We start from the raw sequence: 23,292 nt of genomic DNA, 5'->3' as shown, positions 1-23,292 counted from the left end.
CAGAATGTGATTGTTCTTTGAGTGAATGTGATTAGCGGTTCCTTCAGGATCTAATCAGTCGACGTTTAGAGCTCTTTATCCTGTTTATCGTGTTAGTTTAGAATAAATAAAATATTTTCATTAAGTGAAAACACATTTTGAGAATATCCATCAGAAAGAATAAACTCTCACTTTAGCTCTGGCTTTCAAATTGTCTTGATAATTGTTTAAGTGTGTTGAACCCGAATATCATCCCCCTGTGGCAAACTAAATGGATTGAACATAGCTTAGAAACGTTCAAATAACTGGAGACACCCACAATAAAAATGCAGTGAGGCATATATCTGGGGAAGGATATAAAATAATGTTGAACACTTTGAGTGTTCCCGTGAGCACAGAGGCCTTGATGAATGCCTCGATGAGAACCCTAAACCTGGAAATCTCTGAGTCTCGGAGCATATAAATCAAGTCTAACAGAGGTTCGGAAGTCTCCTACAGAGATGTTGAAATGTTTCTAAAGGAAAGCCATGTCTGCAGCACCTCATCAGTCCAAGCCTTTACGGTAGAGCAGTCGGAGTAAAACATATAACCCGCTTTGAGTTTTTATTTAAAGAATGAGGAAGAATACTCTGTCTGATGGGTCAATACTTGTTCAAGAACTAGATCAGGTACTGATATTTCCAAAACCTGGAAGATTTCAAATTTAAGAAGTCTCAATACTGCTACTTAGCTTGTAAGCACAGAATTATGATGTTTACCAAATTTGCCCAAACTCCTAAAAACATTCTCTTTGTCATAATACATAGCTGAGAGTAAAATGTGGAATAAATGATGCCAGATTTATAAGTTTAGAAGCAAATTTGTAAAACTATGGACCCCTTCGCAGCTTTTGAGGGGCGGGGCTAAACTGGATGCCAAACATCTCAAACACTATAGCCTGTAAACAACGGTTATCATATTTCAATGGACTGTTTTGGCGCATATTTTAGAAAAAATACTAATACACGGGTAAATAGTGGGTACTATTTAAAAGTTGACTCTGACTGATGAGAATATATTCACCTACCCCTACACTCTCATTCACGATTTGACCAAAGGAGGACACAGAGGGGACAGAGTCTGGTCTGTCTTTATCAAGTGAAGCCTCTCCAACAAAGATATAACAAGAGTAACACAACTAAGTGGAACCACTGTGGAGAGTTACGTAGTAAGTGCAACTTGTGCTTGGGCACCCCTGAAACACGTAACTAGCGTTATGTTAGCTCTCAGTTAGCATTACAATTAACGTGTAACAAGAATCCCCTTACTAAGTATTAACTTAATGTCATTTTTCAAATCGTTCATCCAGAAAGTGAAAGTGGAAACACTGTGGAAGGTGTGACACTGTGAAGTAACTAAATGCCACTTCTGCTTGGACACTCCTGAAACACGTAACTATCGTTGCGTTACCTAGCAGTTAGCATTAGCATCGACATGTAACAAGAATTCCCCAAATAAGCATTATCTTAACGTAATTGCAGTCATGGTTTATTCTAATCGATAACGTCATCCATGCTGAAACTGATGATGCATTATATATTAATCTTATCTGATAAGAAGTGTGCACATTGTTAATTGTCTCACTCCAATCCTTTCTTTTAATCGCCAAAGCCAAACCAAAGTTGTCTATGACTGGCAGTGGCTAGCAAATGATAAAACTTAGTACTAACAAGTTATTGTTTTTGATCTTTTGGTTTTGGCACCAAAGAATACAGCAAGATGATATTTTCATGGTTGAAAGTGACAGAGTTCATCTCAAGCCTCCCTCTGTTTTGCCTCCAGTTAACAGTGTGACGTCACAGTGACGCCATGAAGGGGTCTATAAAGTGAGAAAAGAATGAAGGGGTCTGAATACTTTCAGAAGGGACTTTGTATTAAAACCTATGATGCTGAGGCCATGTACATACATAGAAAGAGACAGGCATGTCATAGAGTGAGTGACTCTCCCCTATGCAGAATGATTTTAAAGTATGATTTTAAGGCATTTGTACATTTTTACTTACTTTATTATTTAGGAATATTTCTACTCAGCTATAATTAAAGGACCGTTGTGTAGAATGTAGTGACATCTAGTGGTGGGGTTTCAGACTGAAATTTTCCAGGTGTGTAGGAGAACATATTGTACAGAACCAGTAGTTACTTACTGTAGTTCCACTAAGTTCAAGACACCATTTTAGTATCAAAACAACAATATCTTGTTAATATCTCTTATCTGGCCTACAGCAGAAACATGGCGTACCCCACAGGACTCCAAGGACCTGTTCTAGGCAAGCAAAAATGATTTGCAGTTACAGGCGCTTGTTCTTAAAGTGTATTTTATTTATTTATTTATTTTTTACATTAAAAAGCATCAAATAAAAACACACAATAAGCTTGAGAATAGTTTAAAAATAAAACTGTGGTACAATGAGCACCACTCACTGCAACTATAGCTCCCTTTGAGGTCATTTGCATTTTAAACCACATTTTACATTTGGTGGATGTGCCTGCAACTACTGTACTGCCTCATCCAATGGAACTGCAATGTATTGAGCCTGAACGCCTCATCTTTGACCAGCATGTGTGAGCAGCAGTTCACAAAGTGGTGAAAACAAACAAAAACATGGCCGCATCCGACTTTGCTTTGTCACACTGGTGAACATGTAGTTTGCTCAACTGAAGAAATAGAAGAATTAAAGAACAAAAATGTGACAAAGGTTATGTCTTCTAGTGTTTTATTACATCAAGAACAATAAAAGAAAGATTTAGTCCCTTTAGGAGAGATGTGCTGGATAATAAATTATGTAACAATTGGAAGTTGGGTTTACGAAACTTTATCTGAGCTACTCAGAAGAACATCTCAAAATCAGATTTCTCTACTCGAAGGATCCCAAGTTCCCAATCACAACTGAATGCCTCAAGTTCTACGATCAATGTAAACAAGGTGATTATGGTGGCATGAAACCAAAAGACAGAGAGCTACATTCAGTCATAACATCAGTAATAAAAGCCATGTGTTTCCAGTTTGTGTACTGCAATAATGTTTAATGTTTTTACTCAGAGTCTATAACTTTAAGGATTATTGGACGTGCACGACTTACACTGATTAAATATTAAACCGAAGGAAAGAGAGAACATCTCCTGATCTCCTTTAAATGACCAATTGAGGGGAAAATCCATTGAATTCTGCAAATGTTTCAAAAAAAGCACTGAGAAAATTCCATAAACTTGAATACAAAAAGCAGAACAGATTTCTGTCTTTCTCTGCCTCATCAATCAGATGAGGCAGATGTTTTTACCGTGTGGGTCTGACCTCAAGGTGGGATGCCACAGAACTATACAACTATAAATAAACGCCTGAAACTGTCTTTTCCGTAGTCTTCTACTTTAAAAGCAGTGACTCATGAAACATGTAGAGCTTAATTTTTGGATCTGAAGACCTCTGGTTGTGTTAACGTCACCTTTTCACAACTTGTATTGTTTGTGTAAATGTACCGTTTATGTTTTTTACAACAGTGATTTTCAGTTATAGATTAATAAAGGAAGTGTGTAGCGGGGCGTGGAGGAGGCCAGTTCTCAGTTGCAGAAGTGAAACGACACGTACTTCATGATCAGAACACCACTGTGTTATTAGTGCAAAAGAGGACGAAAACAGGAGAAAGAGGACGGGTCACGCTGAGCCATGCTGGCCGAAGGTTTTCTCCGCACGCTTTGCTACAGGGAGGAGAGAAAGGTTGTATCCACATCCAAGCGAAAGAAATTGCAGACAAACCCTTATTGTGCTGACCCGTTCAACTGTACGCCATCTGACTTGAGCTGCGCAGACCCGCGGAGGCATTCAACTGAAGGTAAGAGGGCTCATCGCTGTTACCTAACGAAAATGTTGAAACTCGAGCCTGATGTGAAATTTATATACCCCTGCTTGCTTCATGTCGTAGCTTTGCGTTGGTACAGTCCAGTTTCCTCCAACGGAAATGGTTCCTCTTTTTTCAGATGCCCGCACACTAAAAATCACAGGGCCAAAAAATTACTCAACGCACAAACTGTACTGAGTGCCTGAGTGAAAAAGCGACAAGGACAATGGGTTGTGTGAGACAATTGGTCTCATTTTAAACAGTTTTATATATTCTACGTGATTGGATACTCACCCTGTCGTCTTGTTTAAAACTCTGATACAACAGAATAACCGTACTTAAGTTGATTTTAATTGTAAAACACTAACACGGCATTGAAACAACCCTCTGAATAGAAACAGTGTGAAAATGTATATTTCATAGAGGAAACACAAGCAAAACTGAAAATAGCCTTATTTTCTAAGCTTTATTTCCTGCAGTCAGGGCCAAACCTGAGTGAGCTAGAACACAGGGGTGCAGAAGACTATGTCTGTATATATAATATCTTCTTAATGGTTTGGGGCTACAAGAATCAGTTTAATCAGTTTTGAATGAATATGCAATAGCTTCAAAACAACAGTTTATTTCATCTAACACTGGGTGTGAATACCCATGTTTTAACCTTAATGTTAAAACAATCACAGGATTGAAACTACCCACTGGTATCGAGTGATTTTTAACATTCAAACTTGATTCATTTTGGAATATTTTCATGAAAAAAAGCAAACAGTAACCAGTTTATTTCATGCAATCAGGGCCAAACCAGGAAGAGCTAGACTCCAACCCAGCCCGTGGACTGAAAGTGTTCCCTCATGATCATGTAGGTCTCTTGATCCCTGGGAGTTCTCCTGCCCTTGCGATACATCCTGTCTATGTAGAAGACTGCAGCCTCCTGGAACAGTATCCAGACCTGCAGGTGGCTGACTCGGGTCGCATCTCACACAACGTGCCTCGCATCAGTGTCAACCAGCCCGATTATTTCATTCAGCCTCCCGTACCCGAAGCTTGCCTTCGCCCAATAAGTGCAGGCCAGCAGGAGCCACAGGGTGACCCACTTTCATCGATACCAGACCAGGGCTATCTGGTAATGGGGGACAGCGAGAACATCAGCCTGGATCTGCCTGGATCAGGACTGGAGCCCATGTCTAACTCGGTGCTGAACGGGCTGCTGGAGAAACAGCTGGAGGAGGTGTACATGCAGCATCTGACTGACAACTTGGCTCGATGCAACTCCCACCTGGAGAACAGCCTCCTGCAGGACCTGGTGCCACTGCCGCAGCCGAGCTGTCTGTCGCAGGGGCCAGACTCTTTGGAGGCAGGTCTGGAGGACTCAGGAAACAGCGGCAATAAAATCAGCTATATGAACACCCACAACTTGGTGCCCTGCTCATCCAACTTCAGCTCCCCATTGCTGAGGATTTCAGAGAATCCTCATCCGTAGTGAATGTACGGTGTAATGTAAAAGTATGAAATGTAGAGCTCAGCTATCTCCTTTTGCTTCTGTTTACACATACCCACACAGATGAGACTGTGAAATAATAAAAAAAAGTGCAATCCACTATATCAGTGCTATTTTTGTACTATGCCTTGTTTACCTGCTTAATGAAAAGATGCTTCAACTTGTGCTGCTTCCACATGCCATCTGCTGTTAGACTGTAGTACTACATCATCACAATGAGTTCACCTGTTTTTCATTCAAATACATTTTACTGACCTTATAGGTGTAGATGTAAAAATGATGCAATATTTAATGTATTAAATTAAGGTATAATCTGGAATGTGTGTCTTATTTATGTTTTATAGTTCATTGTAAGGGTTTTACTCACACCGAGGAAGCACGTCATCTACTCGTTTGCTGACTTGAAGTGATGCAGATTTGTGGAAACAAAATAACAGAAAAGCTGGATTTTCAGAATGAGGCACGGTTTCACTGAACAGCCTTCAGAAATCAATGGCAAAAACAGACCACATTTATTTCGTCTTATGAAGCAGCCACACAATGACAGACATCCGTCCAACCACTCAGAGCGCAACCAAATGATCATTTTGACACCTTGGTTTCCAAATATAGGCCAGATCCGTATGGATGCAAACGTCACAGCTGGAGATTTTCAGTTCAGTTCATATCTTGTGCAGCAAGTTTTATCCCTTCACTCCCCCAAAACATGCAAATCAGGGTAACTCCATATTTTACCGTTCATCACATAGAAATAAATGAAAGGAAGAATTACTTAGCTCTCTCTCAGACTCCCCCATGATCATGGTTTGCTGGATGAGAAGTGGTGAACCACATTCTAGCAGACTGCAGCTCAGCTCAGCTTAGCTCCGCTTCCTCCATGTTGACGCTTTAGGTTTGTATGGAGTCGTCAGGCCAGATAGTTGGATTTTCAGAAGTGAAAGGGGTTTGCAATGATGTGATCAGCAGAAATCAATGGAAGACATTTGACTGCTCATTTATACACTCAGGATTCTGTCTCATTAACCTTTCACGCAATGAGAAAAGGAGCTTCCAGCACAGCAGACCACAAGATAGAAGGCCACGTCCATGCTGCTGTGATTAAATGTGATTAAATGTGATTAAATGTGGCCTTTCTGACAAGACAAAATAAAACCATATTGCATGTTTATTTAACTCAACATCATGCATACTAAATAACATGATCTGTGTCATGAATGCTCTGGTTAAACCACAGTAATTGTATACCTTCACCTGGACAGCAACATTTCAAGTGACATGGACTAAATCCCACAAATCAAATTAGATGAGTTCAATTTCAATACTCTGATTACTACAATAGGGCAGTGACGTATGGTGGCAAAGTTTAAGTATCATTTGACAATGATTTGTTCTCCGTTTTTTTATGTGGAAGTTATAAACTGCTCAAGCAAAACGAGCCTCCCATTGGATAATTACTGCATGGGAGCATAAAGACTGGACTCTGGAGCAATGGAAGGAAGTTATGTGCTCTGATGAGTCCTTGATGACACGGGCATATTCCAAGATGACTATGGCAGGATTCATTGGGCTCAAATTGTAAAACAGTGGTTCAGGGAGCATGAGGCATCATTTTCACACATGGACTGGCCACCGCAAAGTCCAGACCTCAACCCCATTGAGAATCTTTGGGATGTGCTGGAGAAGGCTTTGAGCAGTGGTCAGACTCTGTCATCATCAATACAAGATCTTGGTGAAAAATTCTGGGTGGAAATAAATCTTGTGACATTAAGGTCCAATGAAATATTAGAGTGTGTGACCTTTTTTTTTGGCCATTCAGTGTATTTTCAGATTTTTTTTTATTCTTGCATTCCATAAATATCCAAATCTAATACTCTGAAGAAAAGACTGAATTAAAGAATAGCAGACTCGAGCTCAGCTACTTCCTCAGTGCCGTCTCCTAAGGTTTGCGCGGGGTCAGCAGTTTTGTTAAAGGCACCTGCAGATCACACCAAGCTCCGGCATCAACAGACGGGGCAACAACCTTCAGATAGATGATGATAGATCCGCCCGTTTGAAGTTGATTTGTAACCCGTGAACCACAAATCCTCCACTTCCTGCAGCAAGGATAATCATGCCCATTAACATGCACTAACACACTCTTTGGGAAGCCTGAGGCGCTTCATTCATATGTGCAAAAAGATGGAAAACAGAGATTCGGCAAGGTTTTCCAGTAATTAATAGATTAGATTTGGCAGTCTAATCAGGCTTTGTTACATACAGCTGCTGTCTAGAGATTATGGCAGGTAATTCTCAGGTAAATTAGACCGGCTAATCTAAAAATTAAATATAAAGACAAAGCAGGAAAATTAGATTTTGCCTTTGGGAGATTCATAAGTCAAGTCAAACCCCATATTAGCTACAGAAAAGTTGTCTCTTGGGAGCTACTTGAGTAATTTGTATGGAGGGCATAGAAAACATACGCGAAGGGTGAACAAAATAGTTACCCCACATTCTTGCTAACATTATACTCACTAAACACTAATTTAAACAGTATTTAATCCAGCATACTGAGGTTGGAACCATTATGTAAAAACTAATAGTGAGAGCAAGGACATGTACAACCAGGCAATAATTCCTGGGTTTTATAACCTTGTCGGTGGAAATTTGTGATAAGATCTGAGTTCATGAATGTCAGAATGTCTGGAAAAAGGTCCATAGCATGAAGCAGCTACTCAGGATCCTAAAGGCTGTTTAGCTTTGCTTCTTCATATACCTGTGAATAGTTGTTGGACATCGCTTTAAAGCAAAAATATTCTCTATCCACAGGCCTCTTCTTCCTCCAGACTAGAAGAGACATTAGCTCATTGTCCCATCCCGTGTTGCAAAGTGGCAGTAAGTGTTTTGCATGCTAACACAAGTAAATATTTCTACAGCGCAATACATGGACATCTCTAAAAATCATTGTTATTTACCGACATTTTGTTGACAAATTTCTGTACATTTTGGAAAATTTTAACCCTAAACTAACTTCACAAACCTATTGCTGCTCACACAGGTGTTCTTAGCTGATTTACTAGACCTCTGTTGGGACAGAGCACCAACGTCCAAGTATTAATGAAATAAGAAAAGCAAAATTGGAAGTTGCCCCACTAACAGGAGGGACATGTCAGGAAGCTTTTCCGCTAAAGACATCTTGACATGTTACGGTGAAAATGAATGTCAGGTGAATTCAAATTTAGCTGCTTCAGTTTTGACATCCTGGTGCTGTTCATGTACGTGTCTTGATTTACAAGGACATGGAAACGGAGCAGAGACTTTGTAAATGTTATCAGTAACACCAGTTGTTTCATGGAGGTGTAGTCAGGTAATAAGTGAAAATGCATATATTTATATTTAACATAATAATAACTTAAAAGAAATAGTAGATAAATCACATGTTACCTTGTAGAGAGAGCTTCAAAACTGTCTGCATGTGTCCTGGAACTGATTTAAGTTTTCAATGTAAAACCAACTGCAGCTACATGATGGTCAAATATAACCAGAATGTAAAGCTGTACTCTCACACAACAAAAACACAGCAGAGACGTCACTTTTAACTTGTCATAGCAGGAAAAAGCGCACATATACAAAGGTGTCTGCACTAGGCAGTGAACCAGCAGGCATGACGTGAAGTGGAAGGCAGCCATCAATCTGTGCTTTTCCTGTTAGGTCAGAACATTTGCCAGAAAAGGTGTCCTATTAATAGAAGCCAACATGTTCCATGCATGTCTCATGACTTCCGTTTGAGATAATGAAAGCTCCAAAAAGGAAAAGTGTCACATGAAGACATCACTTTCTCTAATGACATAACGAGCTCTGCGGCATGTTTGAATAAGGTGAGTAATTAAATGACATTAATTCCAAAGTGAAATGATCCAGTTTGAGTTTCAAATCACAAACCGCTTCCTGTGGTAATCTGAAAACACTGAAACATTGTTCGGTTTGCAATTTATTTTCAGTTATTGTTTGATTCATAATTAATAAAAAACATGTGTAACAATTTTCCAAAATCAGCAACAGATTTTAAAACCAAAGAAAACAAACATCTTCACATGCTGTCTGCTCAGAAGGGAAAATAAAAAAACAAAACAAAACAGCCATGCTAGTAACATATTTTAGAGCTTATTGTGTAAATGACCTGCTCAGTGACATTGTCTAAACCTATTATTTTTGCTAATTATAAAGTGGAAGGCCCGCTCTGAAATCCATCCCCACGTTGGCTGGGAAACAGATCAGACTGCCAGCAATTTTGAAATGAGACGAGGACCGTGTAGAGAGATGATAAACCCTGAAATTAATAACACGACTCTGGGAGGCAAAGATATTGTCTTGGCCGCTAATTAAAGTCATCTGGTTGCTGCAACAGAAGATATTTGTAACTCTGCGTTATTTAGTATCGCGAATAATGTCAATAATCACAACAAGCCACGTCCTTAATAACGTGTTTGTTTGAAATAGGATATTACGAGTCAAACAAACCGCGGCGGAGCATGCATTTCAAGAACATTAAGCACTGCCGTCGCATTACGTGATTAAATGTTCAAAATTAGTTATATATCCCAGATGCCCTTTCACTGCCCACGTTATTAGAAAAACAAAATATTCTACTGCTTATTTTCAGTCTATCAGAGCTGTTAAATGTCCACACACCAAAGCATCAATTCCACAACTAATCTCCTACTTGTTTCACTTAAATCTGTTTGCACATTTACTGCATGGGGAGAAAAAGCAACAGTCCTCATGATGTGTGAACCGGACAGATTGAGTTAAGATTAGTGTTATAGACGTGGTCATAGAATGAGATGAATGGAAATTCATCACAACATGTCTGTGTGTGTTACACTGCAAGCTCAGAGATTCCTGTGCACATTAGTGGCTGCATGAGTTTTGTTCAGGCTGTTTTGTGTGCATGCTGCTCGCCCTCCCCCTGTCCTGTCCTCCCCTGCCCCTGCACCCCCTGCCCTCTCTCCTGTCCTGTTGTCCCAGCATGGCTGCAGGATGACTGCCCTGTGGACTCTCCCTCTGCTGCTCTCCGCCTCGGTGTTGGGATGTCGGGCCCTGACCCCTCTAGATGAGCCCCCCCAGCCCCACAACCTGCCCCCGTCGCTGGGCTTCAACAACAGCGATGGCAGCCTGTCCGTGGACCTGCCCATGGTTCTGAGGGTGTTCAGCGTAGACTACCACCATGTGCAAGCTCCCTTTGAGATCGTGTTGTGGATCATGCTGGCTTCGCTGGCCAAACTGGGTGAGCTTCACTTGTGCTTCTGGTCACGTATGACTGTTTAATTAGATAATGCAGGTGATTAATTATTAGCATAAAAAACTCAGAGAAATATGTGACTTCATGATTTGAAGTGTTTAATCAACTACTGAGTCGGTAATGTGGTCCAAGTTGCTAATCGAACTCAGTTCCTTCAGGAATCACACGTTTTATGTTTGGCAATATAAAGATAACACATCTTTGACAAGTACACATGTTGACACACTGTTTTGAAGAACCGAAAGCTAGGCCAAGTTTAGCTTCTTTCTGCATTTCTAACTTTCATATATAACATCCACCACACCAATGTGCTGCCCCAGACACCATACAAAAATGTTAACTACACAAACTTCATCCATAATCATTCGTAGCTGATGACGTTGATGAAGTCTGGAATCCATACAAAGCAAGCAAACGAAAAGAGCTTCCTCTTCTCTGATGCTTTTCCAGGCCTTCACTGCAGCTGTATTTAGTTATTGTGCCATTGTGCATTTTTTATTATTATCTTTTCGTCTTGCCGTGTCTTCGACAAGTGAAACACAGACTCAGTGAACTTGGCTTCATTTGGCTGACCATGAGCAGACACTATATCGGCACACACAAATTCATGCGACTGCTTCTCTTTACTGTCCCAACATCAGGAAATATTCGTCACTGCCTCACAAAGCTGTGGAGTAGAGATGCTGTATATTTTATCATCAGTAGTTCCAAGCCTTGTCCATAATCTTCTTGACATTCTGGTATAAGCTGATCTCAGTTTCACCGGACCAAAGATGAATTCTGTCCTAGAACTGGTTGAACTGGGCCCTTTAAAATATATATATATATATTGTCAAATTCTACTCTGGTCTTTCTTCTCTATAAGTTTATTAATGGTTTGCACCTTGTCTGTATTTGCACTTGTGAATTTTTCCATGTACAGTAGACTTGGATAGAGATGCGTCTCTCTCCTAGAGAGTGTTCTTAATGCGGTCCTGCATTCACCCATTACTTTTGCATTTGATTGATGTCCAGGCATTTTTATATTGCAGTACTCAGTTTCTATTTCTCAGAACAGAGAAGTTGTTGATTTAGTTCCTAATGTGTCTGATATCTCTCTGATTGATTGATTTTACCACCTCAGCATGTCCTGTTTCACTTGCATTGAGAGCTCATTTGAACACATGTTGTGAGGTTGTAGCTTCCAAATGCTAATGTCACGCTTGGAAACAACCCTTGAATAAATAATGACGTTATATGGCAGGCCTATCCGTGAACCAGCTTTAAGGTCAAATGCCTGATCACTTTGAGTCTCTGAGAATAGGATACTCTTTATAAAATGGTTGCCTCAGAATACTTTATTATATTTGGTACACCAGTAGAAGAATAATAACATGATTCAGTATCCAAACATAAATATGAACAAGAATATGAAGAGTTTGTCTGAGTTTAGTCTTCGGTGGAGGAAGTTTCACTTTCAGTCACAATTGAATCCAAACACTATATTTTTTTGTGGCTCATCTCCTCAGGGTTCCACTGGTCAGGTCGAGTTCCAGCAGTCGTCCCAGAGAGCTGTGTCCTCATCATGGTGGGCCTTCTGGTCGGGGGGGTGATCTATGGCGTCCGTCACTCTGCTCCTCCGACTCTCAGCGCAGACGCTTTCTTCCTCTTTCTTCTGCCGCCCATCGTCTTGGATGCAGGATACTTCCTGCCGGGGAAGCTGTTCTTTGAAAACCTCGGTACCATTCTCTGGTCGGTGGCTTTATTTTATCACCCAGTTGGGATTAATCTTTTAAATACAGTAAAACGACACAACCTATAGTGTATTTTGCATGCCCCTCCAGGTACGCGGTGCTAGGAACCTTATGGAACGTGCTGGGCATCGGCTTGTCTCTGTACGGCGTCTGCCTGCTGGCTCAGAGCTCTCTAGGTGACGTCTCTCTGCTCCACTGCCTGCTCTTTGGCTCTCTGATCGCTGCCGTCGACCCTGTGGCCGTGCTCTCCGTCTTCCAGGAGATGCACGTCAACGATCAGCTGCATATCCTGGTGTTCGGAGAGTCGCTGCTCAATGATGCCGTCACTGTGGTGAGGGCAGATGTTTGATTTGCCTCAGGACAGGTTCAAAATAAATAAGTTATTTGATATTAATACACCATTTTTTCCCCCCACTTAGGTGCTATACAAGCTGTTTGAGTCCTTCCTCCGCCTGCCTTCAGTGTCAGGGCTGGATGTGTTGCTGGGTGGGTGCAGAGTGGTGGTGGTGGGTCTGGGAGGCCTGTTTGTAGGCCTTTTCTTTGGCTTGCTGGCAGCCCTCACCTCACGGTTCACGTCCAGAGCCCAAGTCATCGCCCCGCTCTTTGTCTTCCTCTATTCCTACTTATCTTACCTGACGTCAGAGATGCTTCACCTCTCTGGTATCATGGCGTGAGTGCTGCTAACGTCTAAGCCTTAACTCCCACCTTCCCAACTCCAACCCTCTAAATGCTTTACTTTGTAAAAAACTGACCGGTTTTGGTTTCCCTGCAGCATTGTGACGTGCGCCGTGACCATGAAGCAGTACGTGGAAGCTAACGTGTCTGAGCGCAGCAACACCAGCATCCAGTACTTCCTGAAGATGTGGAGCAGCGTGAGCGAAACTTTAATCTTCGTCTTCCTGGGCGTGTCCACGATACAGGATGTCCATATGTGGAGCTGGCCTTTTGTCTGCGCCACACTGCTGCTCTGTCTCATCTGGAGGGCCACAGGTAGCTACGAGAACCTACTACCTTTAACCAAGCTCACTGCTTACCATTTACAACATCACCGGTTCTTCTCGTAAGGCGTTCTCCTGCTCACTGCTGTGGTGAACAAGCTCCGGAGGAACGCTGTGACCTTCAGAGATCAGTTCATCATTGCCTACGGTGGCCTGAGAGGAGCAATCTGTTTCTCCCTGGTTTTTCTGATCGACGACTTCCCAAAGAAAAGGCTCTTCATCACAACCACCATTGTGGTGATTCTCTTCACAGTCTTTGTACAGGTCGGGAAATAATGCCACTTAAATTTGTGATGAAAACTGTATTCACGGGTTATTCTTAATTGTGTGAGCTTGTCTTCAGGGGATGACCATAAAGCCTCTCGTAGAGCTGCTGGACGTGAAGAGGAAGAAGAGAGCTCTGCCTACTGTCAGCGAGGAGATCCACAGCAGGGTGAGAAATTACAGCAATCACAGCACAGCCTGTAATTTAATAAACCGATATTACTGCGCTCCACATTACAGGTGAAATTAACTCGTGCTTGTTGAATGATGGGGATGTAGGGGCCAATATTAGTTTTTTTGATTTAATAAATTACTGGTGAAATGAACTTACTGCTCAGAGACTTAGACAGTTTATTTCAGGGTTTATTATTTCCTTGCACAGAGTAAGAAAACATTGCCTCGGCACAGAAAGTTTAGATTTAACAAAAGGATTGTAAGCTATTCAGTTTTCTTCCTACAGTGCATACACACATTATAAGCTAAGCTAAGCTATATCATGACATAATATCACATAAAATTACATAACATAACACTAGCACTGGGAGCTGAAGTTTTCATTAAAACTACACATACTAAGTAGTGTACAAGACAGATCTAAGTCTAATTTTACAATAAATTACGCTACCAGTCAAAAGTTTGGACTAATTGAATGAGAAGATGAATGTCTTTTTCAAATTTCAAAATAAGATATGCAGCATGCAAGGAGGACATCGTGGCTATTTTGTTTTGAAACACAAACCATAACCCACAATCAGCAAAGTGCAAATTCATGTAAATCACAAATGATATCTTGATGTGTTTTCTTAGCTCATAGATCACCTGCTAGCGGGAATAGAGGATGTGGTTGGCTACTGGGGTCAGCACTACTGGAAGGACAAGTTAGTTTCACTTTTACTTTAACTTCTGCTTGTGTGTTCCCTTTAAGTTTTTGTTCAACATTCCTATTCCTAAAATTTAAAAGAAACAACAACAACAACAACAAAAAAACAAACCTGACATCACCAGTAGGTGGCAGCAAATGGCAAGTTTAGTGACTGGCGGCACGGCGTTAATATCATCTGTATTTTCTGAGTGTCCCTCTGTGTTTGTGAGGTTTGAACAGTTCAACAAGAAGTACCTTCGTCGTTTCCTGATTCGTGAGGAACGCCAGGCTCGCTCCAGCATCCTCCGAGTTTATCAGGAGCTGGAGAGAAGGGATCAAAGAGGACAAGACGAAGCACAGACAGTGTATGGAAAACGTTTTCTTTTTTATCTTGTTATAGGACTGAGGATCAATAAAGGTCAATGCATTATGTTTATTATTAAAAATATTATCCTTACAGACTTAAGCTGAACCACTGAATATCTCACAGCAGAGCACGTGTGCACAAAACGTGTAAAATTGAGTTAAACATACTCACTTGGCCTCGGCTTTGCGTACCTTGCCTTTAGAGTCGACCCTCGCTCCCACAGTCGCCCCCTCCTGCCAGAGGAAATGGACAGCATCCGGCGCATCCTCTCCAGAAACCTTCAAAGCTTCAACAACAAGGTAAATTAAAAACTTTAGCCTGTATACTTCTTTTAGCATTGCTGTTGTCACCCAACCCAACCGCCTTCTTAGCAAGAACACTAACAATTCACTTGGATGCTACTGGGTTCATTGCATGTGCTCTTACTCCAGCAGACACCAGCCTACAGCAGACACACCCTGCACCAGGACACTGGCATCGAGAGAGCAAGGAAGCCCCTTCACAGGCACCAGAGTCTGGGAGAGAGAACCACATATAACACAATTACACACTGGCCGCAGGTATTGGCCAGCAAAGTATACACATTTACAAGGTTGCTGCATTTTCGAGTGGTATTATGTATAAATTCCACATAATGCATACATTCTTCTTTCAATATGTGCTACATATTGAAACATCTGTTTCTTATTTGAAATAAAATGGAAACATACTTCTTCACTCAAAAGGATAAACCCAGCTGAAACTAAATATGAAGACTTTGGGTGTGATTTTAACCCAATTTTTCTGCTTTGCTCTTCATTTCCATTGTGACAGGATGGAGATTTCAGAGAGGCGTACAGAATGAGAGCAGGGCTCAGTAGATCTCTTACAGGTAAACATTGTATGTTGAAGGAAATAATACGCTTTCCCCTTCAAGATCTTAATGTTAGTCGCTGCTGTGTGGAAGAAAAGTACAAAAAAGGGAGTTTCTGCTTTCAGTAGAGCAAAAAAGACCCACAAAACAACCTTAAGAAGTTAGGAATTTAGAGACAAATCATCATGTGTGTCTCTCTATTTTGACCTTTGACCTGGACAGCTACAGTATCATTTCCTGGCTTTATTTTACTTTAGTTTACTGTACCTTCTTCCCTCTTGATAGTGTGCTCCATAAGCCCGAGACCAATGCTGCAACAATCTTCAGCGTCAGCCGCCTCATCCCAGACGGGACCAGAGAATACAAAAGCTGCTACAGAGGACCAGACCTCTCCAGAGCACCAAGGATCCGAGGAGAGAGGCCCCAAGAAGCAACTCAGCTTTGTTTTGGAGAACGAGATGAAGCAATGAAGATGGACTAGGACAAGAAAGAAAAAAAAAAACAAAACATGCAAAAACAATGAATGTAATGTGTGTTCAGCCATTTGAAATGACTCCACGAAGAGATAAGTACCTCATCTTCCTTTATTCACAGTGTTTTGAGGTGCAAGACTGGGTTGATAAGCGTCAGCAGTTTTATGGACACCTCCCAATTAAAGCTGTTAAAATGCATCAAATGATTTAACGACTGTGTGAGTGTTTGCCAGCTACAATAAAACCTTCCTCTGCTCAGCGTTTCACCCCTAGGACAACTCTGGTGGAGGACCGAGGGTCATTTGCATCTCCAGTCTAATTCATTTTCAAAGTAGCGCTTTAAGAGTAACACTTGGGTCAGAAATACCTTGCAGCCATAACTGCGGATACCCACCGTCCACATTACTAACCAACCTCACACACCAATGCCACCTCTCCTTGTTTCCTTTATAAAGGCGCAACACACCCAGTGGTAATTTGACGAGGACAGGCTTCCTAAAATAACTCCTGTCCACCCCCGTCTGACCCCCTCGGTTACAGTAAGCCTCTCACAGCGTACCAGGGAGTGGCTGGGACCGACTGATTGTTTTCTTTAGGGACTGGTGTTGGGTAGTGGGCTAGAACTGTGGACACTAGTGAAGAGACACTGACTTGGGGACTAAAAACTGAGGAGACAAACACAACAAAGGAGGTTTAAGGGCTGACGTCATGAGAGTGGGAGCTGCAGCCTTGGCTGGGGGGATTTTTGGGGTGGCAGGGACTCTCTGTTTTCTCCTGGCTTTTGGTACAGACTACTGGCTGGTAGCTAGTGACGACTGTGACCCACATCCATGGCCGACGCCAACACCACTGGCAGGAGGCAATGATACGAAGGTAGGACAGACGGGAGTGTGCACACAGCTGAATGCTAACCTTACTAAACTTGGTTGCTAACCTCCATCAGAGCAAATTATTTAACGGGCGCTGCAGGAGTATTATTTTTGTAGTGGATGATCACCACCACCACAAAAACACCAACAAGGAACATGATCAGATTCTCTGCACACAGTGGTGCGCAAGCTATGCCACTATAGGGTATTTAAAGATGCACTGAAGTAATTTAGTATTGCACTACCATAACCCCGAAGGCTCAGGCATCCACACTCCTAGTCTTACTCCTAGTGAGCTTTATGATGTCTCAAGTTCCAAAAACATGGCAAAGACATTCTTTAATATAACCCTTATATTATATATACATATATATCTTCCTGACTCCATGTCTCCATTTTGTACAGTAACGCTGCCTCTCTGTTGATAAGACTCTGTGAAGTTGTATGTAAGCACGCTGGCGTTGTGATCCGTCATTTGTTGAGATATTTCAGTTAAAAATGATGCACCATCCAACCATATTTCCATCACTAGAGTTCTATAGAGCACAGGTCTCCAACAGGGGGTCTGCAGCCCCTAGGGGATCTGCAGAGGTACTGCAAAGGGGGCGCGTAAAATCTTTGGTTGATAAGACATTTTTATATATTTTTCAAAGTTAAATTTCTTTAAATACACATTAACATATATGCAATGTATTTTAGCAAAGGGATAAATGGAGGCAGGAGACGTTATCTATCAGTCAGCTCTTCACTCATTCAGAGATACAAGAGCTGTCTCAACAGCGCACCGTTTCACACAGAGTGGAACACTAGTCGAAACCTGTCAATCTAAGCCTCCTGTACACAGTAGGCCCCACCCCTGTCACTACTTAGCCAATCACGAGGCAGCATATTACACACTGACTGTCAGCTTGAAGTCCGTTGCAGTATTAGCAGACGAGAAGCTAACAGCAAAATGGATCGCTTTGTTTTATTTTCTTCATATGTCAATTATACGCCAGTTGTTTATGGCATGTTTATGTTTACAGCAGTTGCCCGGCCACCCTACTGTTGCACATGTTTGAAAATGGACAATAATATAGAACACATATAGTAGGTAGGGGGTCCCTACTTAATCTCTCCATCAGTTTGGGGGTCCTTGGTCTGAAAAACGTTGAAGACCCCTGCTGTAGAGCATCTGATATATTCATTTTCCCGGTCCACTTTAAATTTTATACCATGAGGATACCATCAGTGTCCAACTTGACGGAATTCCTCCACAACCCTTAAACAACCGTTTTCACATGCTGAGCAGGACTCCCCACGACGAAACCATCTGATCTTGTAAAATCACTGGAGTGCCCCTTTCATTTTCCCGTCTATTCTCCAATGCGGCACTTGCGAGAAAGTCCGAAGTGAGGGATATATTTAGAAAAGCTTATCCCCCAGTGAACTCCGCCGCGACATCACGGCCCAACAGAGTCTTTCATTTTAAATAAAAGAGGATGATTAAAGTTGTTGTGTTATTCAGCACCATCAATCATATTTTTTGACAAGGCAAGTGGAGAGTAGCGCCCATGCGTGTTTCATAAGTTTCCCCAAGAAAACCTCACACAGACCAGCAGGCCGTAATCAGAACCACATTTGATGCCGTGGCACCGCTGAAGCGCACGCACACACACACAGCAGCTAGCACGCAGACATGTGTTGACAATGCTGACAGAAAACAAGGTTCGTCCATCTTTAGACATTTGAGCATCTGTCCCTGTGATGTCTATGTCTTCTTCAGATCCAGCCAGTGGAGGCGGTCTCCGTGTCGCCTTCACCTCTCACTCTGCACCACGAGGGCTTTTTCTGGCGCTGTGTGTTTCAGGTGGAGCCCACAACACATGCAGTCCTGGCCACTCTCTTCAGTATGTAGGCAAAGCCTTCTACCGCTAAGGCAAAGTTTTTGTTGGGGGTCGTCCAGGGTGGTTGCATGCCTGATGCTCAATAGTGTGGTCTACTAAAACATGCATACAATGGAGAAATGTCCACATAAACATAAAGGACAGCTAGAATAATAGGTTGCCATTTACTTATTTTTCCCCTGTAATTAATCATATGTTGTAAAGTGCCTTTTTTTTGTCTTGAAATACTATATGCTATATTTGAAGTTATTTTTAGATTCTGATTTTTGATCTGCAGCAAACCAGCCAGAGTCCAAGGTGTGTATCCCTGGATACCTCTTCCCGCTACCGGTTGCGCTTGGACAAGTTCCGCATCCGAGTTATGATCCTACAGCAGGTAACTCACAGCCGCAAACACACATGCATATAATAATTTATTAAATTTCCTCTTATGGCTTTTTAGCAGAATTGTACCTAAACCCGCAATATAACTCTCCATATATATACATTATTATTTTACTGTATTATTACTAGTTATTTAAATACTTTCATTTGTTTTCATTTTATCACACACTTATAAAGTTCATTTTATGAATTTTTTGGCCTGAAGTGATAAAATTTAATGTACCTTATTACTGGGTTCATTTTACATTTGCTGCGATTTACACTTTTGGTTAGATGCCAAATTACATTTCGTTGTTTAAATTTAATCCAAAATTCATTCTAATCTAATATAATTTAAAACATCCACCACGTTTAACCACCTGTCACTTCCATATAGTGTGGTCCTGACTTCTTACTGCAGACAGCTTCACCACCGTTTCACACTGTGATCGTCAGTCACAGAGATGCCTTTAGTGATGTGAATAGTACATCTAAAACACAGCCACGACAAATGAAAGTGGATATTTTTTTGAGTTTTCTTGAGGACATTTATCCACTCATCCAGTGGATGAAGATGAAGATGCTCCTTGGTTGAGTGTTGAAATGCCTTCAAGAAAACTCACACAAGTCTTGTTACTTTTAGTTTTTGTCATGTGAGTTTTGGGAGTCCAAGAGGGCCTCAATAAAAACCTGGAAAAACGCTGGAGGAAACTCTTTGCACATCAGTTGTACCTCCTTCAAGAAATCCAGCTGCATTATACTCAAGCATGTAATCTGGGTAACATAGATGAGTATAGGTACAGACATACTGGTTTTAGTTGTTGTACAACGTAACTATCAACAAAAGATTTTGCGACCCGCCTCCAGTCGTGGACCTCCTGTTGCAGACCTAAAGTAACCTAGTAACATCATAGTGAAAATAATCATCTTGTATAGTTTTCCGCATAAAAAAGGACCGTAAAAAGGCCCGTACTCCTTCAAAAACACTGAGCATACAGCTCAGTGGTCTCAACTCTGTTCTGCTCTGCTCCTGTGTCTCCCAGTGTTTCGGGGTTTCTGGACCGTGCTGATTATCATCGGGCTGGTCTTGGCTCTATCTGGAGGCTTCCTCTTGGTCTGTGGCGTCCCCTTCATCAGCTACAAGCTGCACAAGCTGGGCGGGGCCTTCCTCATCGCCGCTGGTAAAATATAGACTGCTGCATGTTTGTGTGTTTGAATGTGGAGTTTCACGTGTGTGTCTGGGGAGAAGGTGTGGGCAGCTGCTGTCAGCTGCTCGTGTCTGTCACATGACAAACACGGAGCAGCAGATGCCACTCGGCCGTACTGTCACTATAACAACAGGTGTAAACAGTGGCGCCGTGGTAACAGTGGAGAAGAGGGGGAGCTGCATTCCTCAGCAGCGGTAGCATCATCCCTGATGATCTCTATATCTCCCCCACAGCCTGCTTGTTCCTGTCCGTGCTCCTGCTCTACGTGCTGTGGATGGAGGCGGTGGACGTGAAGCGGTACATCCTGCAGGAGAGGGGAGAGATGTGTCCAAAGGTGCAGGTGTCGGTGCTCTATGGCCTGTCGTTCATGGTGGCGGCGGCGGGCGTGCCCCTGGAGCTCGTCTCTGGCCTGGTCTTCATGCTGGTGGGCCGTGCGCTGCATGCCAGCAAGTGAGCGTCGGGCCATCTGGCTCGTAGGAGAGGACTGACCTTTTTATGTCCTGCACTGGGACTCAGCGGCACCCTTGTGGGGTGTAAATGCTGCCTGGAAACATACGACCAATATTACAGTGCCACGTTTTGGATGTTAAATTCAGTTTGCTAGCACTTCTTTGCTTAATTTCTGTTTAAAAAGAAAAACATTTGCGTAAATACATTCTTATCACATCAAGCCATTGCTTGGTTTTATTGATGCCTGCAAATGATGAGTCCATAGAGTAGAAGGTGAGAAATGCATGGAGTGAACCAGCTGTGTCCCCTGTCCTGATTCTGGCACAGGATCAAAGTGTGCTACATGCAGCGGAGTGAGGTTGGAGGCAGGAATGGCTGAACGGGCTGGAGAAAGAGGGTGGGGGTGGAGATACGGATAAGAGAGGTGGGGGGGCACAGAGAGAATTGATGTGTGTAGGGGGGCACAAGGGGGCTTTGAGAAATGAACAGCTGTTTGTGGGTTTGGTTGGTATACAGCAGGGCAGCCACCTGCCTCCTTCACCCCAATCACATTTCACTGCCTCCATCAGCCTCGCATGCCTCATTGTTTCTGTCTTATTTCTCTGTATTCCACCTATTTAAATAAAGTTTATATTCACTGTCTGCAATGTGAGCTATATATATAAAATAAAAAAAATGTAGATGTAAACATAATCCTTCCCTCCTCTCCTTCAGTGTTGTCTGAATGGAGAATCACACACTTGTGATTGTATCATAAGTGCCACGGTATTAGATCATCCTTCCTTTTCAATGGTCTGAATGGGCTGCGTGTGGAAACTAGGAGAGGGGGCGGGGGGGCTGTTGGACTCTTAAGACCACATATCAGCTTTCATCTGCTCTGCTGAGGGGCCTGAATGGTGGTGTGTGTGTGGGGGGGGGGAGCGCATGTGTGTGTGTGTTTGTTAGCATCAAAGAACTCACCGATCGTTCACGCACAAATTGCGCACACACACACACGCTGTGATCAAACTGAGCGGAACACACTGATGCTGATGTTACAATATACTGTGCCTCTATTGCACAAACACTGCTCATACTAGTATTGATGTAAGAGTAACTGTAGCACGGTAACATGTCCTGAATTTGAGGATTACCTCTAATGTCGATACGCTGTGGTGGGATTATTTGACTGACATTGTTAAACATGTGTTAATTCATTGATTGCGTACATTTGCTGTCTGTCTTAGCATGAACATTTTGAATTTTAAAGTCTGTGAAGCCTCAACTGTAACTGATGCTTGAAATGAAACCTTCAAGCGCTTAAATTTTAGAAATCAAAAATAATATCTCAAATTTGCAATATTGGGGTCCACTTTGATTCTTAAAGGATCCAACTCATGAGAAAATGCACCACTATTGCTCTGAGGAAGCATGTGAAGAATGATGATGAAAAAAAGCAGGATCAGCTCGGCCTCACCTTTTATTGGTGCTTTATGGATAAGCCAAGACACACAGAGTCAGCATTATGAATGAATGAAGTGCCACGGTCGATAAAGATCTTTATTCATACATAGGGACATCTTGATTGGTAAAAAATATGTTTAAAGCTAAGACCCATCAGTCCCAGAATATTTTTGCTGCTATTACTATTTTACTATTTTTCAGTGAGAAGAAGAAGAAGAACAAGTAGGAGGAGCGCAACCACCTACCTTCTGAGGGGTATGCAGACACAGTGCAGACGCCCTGTGTCTGCACTGTGTATGTGTATGTATATGCATGTACACACATGCATATACACGTGTATACGACATCACTATCACTGTAGTGTTGTTTATAAGTGAAGACATTTAAACTCAAGTGTATCACTCCTAAGCTCTATAATTTATCAGTTGCAGTATATGAATTACCTTCACACACCAATGGACAATATTCAAAGTGTGGCTGAACACTGGGAAGTTGCACTTTCTGGGGAAAAAAGAGCTGCCATTACTGTAATGATGACCAGTGATCATAATCTAACGCGTTACTATTTCCAAACCAGTAATCAGATAAAAGGTATTTATCCGAGTCACTGTGTGTTTCTATTTTGAGTTTGAAACAATATTAAGGTTCACTGCATGCTGTGTATTGAAGACAAAGTCCTATCTAGCTTCAAAAACACAACATTGAATTTAAGGAAACATTTGGAGTCTCAGTACAGCAGGGTGAAGCTAAGAAATACACAAGGTCACCACCACCAAACAGCAAAGTTGGACTTTGGTGCAAAACCAGGAGTTTGTTGCTAAAAACGAAGTTAGTCATACCCTTGAGACGTTACTAAGATCTTCCAGACAAAAGCACAACTACCCAGTGTTCAGCAA

At 42.0% G+C, this 23,292-nt stretch overlaps 3 protein-coding genes across 4 annotated transcripts; all 3 read left to right on the top strand.

Moving 5' to 3' along the window:
* Positions 1–3,313: 3,313 nt before the first annotated feature.
* Positions 3,314–5,668, top strand: si:dkey-237j10.2 (uncharacterized protein LOC568721 homolog). Of its 2 annotated transcripts, none has more exons than XM_047586057.1 (2): positions 3,314–3,845; positions 4,715–5,668. In XM_047586057.1, the coding sequence occupies exons 1-2, from the start codon at positions 3,680–3,682 to the stop codon at positions 5,329–5,331; spliced, it is 783 nt and encodes a 260-aa protein (XP_047442013.1). In that variant the 5' UTR covers positions 3,314–3,679; the 3' UTR covers positions 5,332–5,668. The 2 variants fall into 2 exon arrangements, with proteins under 2 accessions (XP_047442013.1, XP_047442012.1); XM_047586056.1 differs by having other exon boundaries at positions 3,332–3,845; positions 4,646–5,668.
* Positions 5,669–10,361: 4,693 nt separating this feature from the next.
* On the top strand, positions 10,362–16,211 carry LOC125008698 (sodium/hydrogen exchanger 2-like). The gene is made up of 13 exons (XM_047586055.1): positions 10,362–10,612; positions 12,136–12,358; positions 12,451–12,691; positions 12,780–13,030; positions 13,133–13,350; positions 13,426–13,622; positions 13,702–13,791; positions 14,430–14,500; positions 14,715–14,849; positions 15,054–15,150; positions 15,283–15,411; positions 15,665–15,722; positions 15,990–16,211. The coding sequence occupies exons 1-13, from the start codon at positions 10,366–10,368 to the stop codon at positions 16,172–16,174; spliced, it is 2,142 nt and encodes a 713-aa protein (XP_047442011.1). The 5' UTR covers positions 10,362–10,365; the 3' UTR covers positions 16,175–16,211.
* A 508-nt stretch (positions 16,212–16,719) lies between these two features.
* Positions 16,720–21,595, top strand: LOC125008701 (transmembrane protein 182-like). The gene is made up of 5 exons (XM_047586058.1): positions 16,720–17,050; positions 18,812–18,935; positions 19,210–19,308; positions 20,339–20,476; positions 20,737–21,595. Exons 1-5 carry the CDS (start codon positions 16,886–16,888, stop codon positions 20,955–20,957), a joined length of 747 nt encoding a protein of 248 aa, XP_047442014.1. The 5' UTR covers positions 16,720–16,885; the 3' UTR covers positions 20,958–21,595.
* The last annotated feature ends 1,697 nt before the right edge of the window (positions 21,596–23,292 follow it).

This window comes from Mugil cephalus, chromosome 5 (genome assembly GCF_022458985.1).
Source record: "Mugil cephalus isolate CIBA_MC_2020 chromosome 5, CIBA_Mcephalus_1.1, whole genome shotgun sequence".
NCBI lineage: Eukaryota > Metazoa > Chordata > Actinopteri > Mugiliformes > Mugilidae > Mugil > Mugil cephalus.
This window is presented reverse-complemented; position numbering and strand designations above follow the sequence as displayed.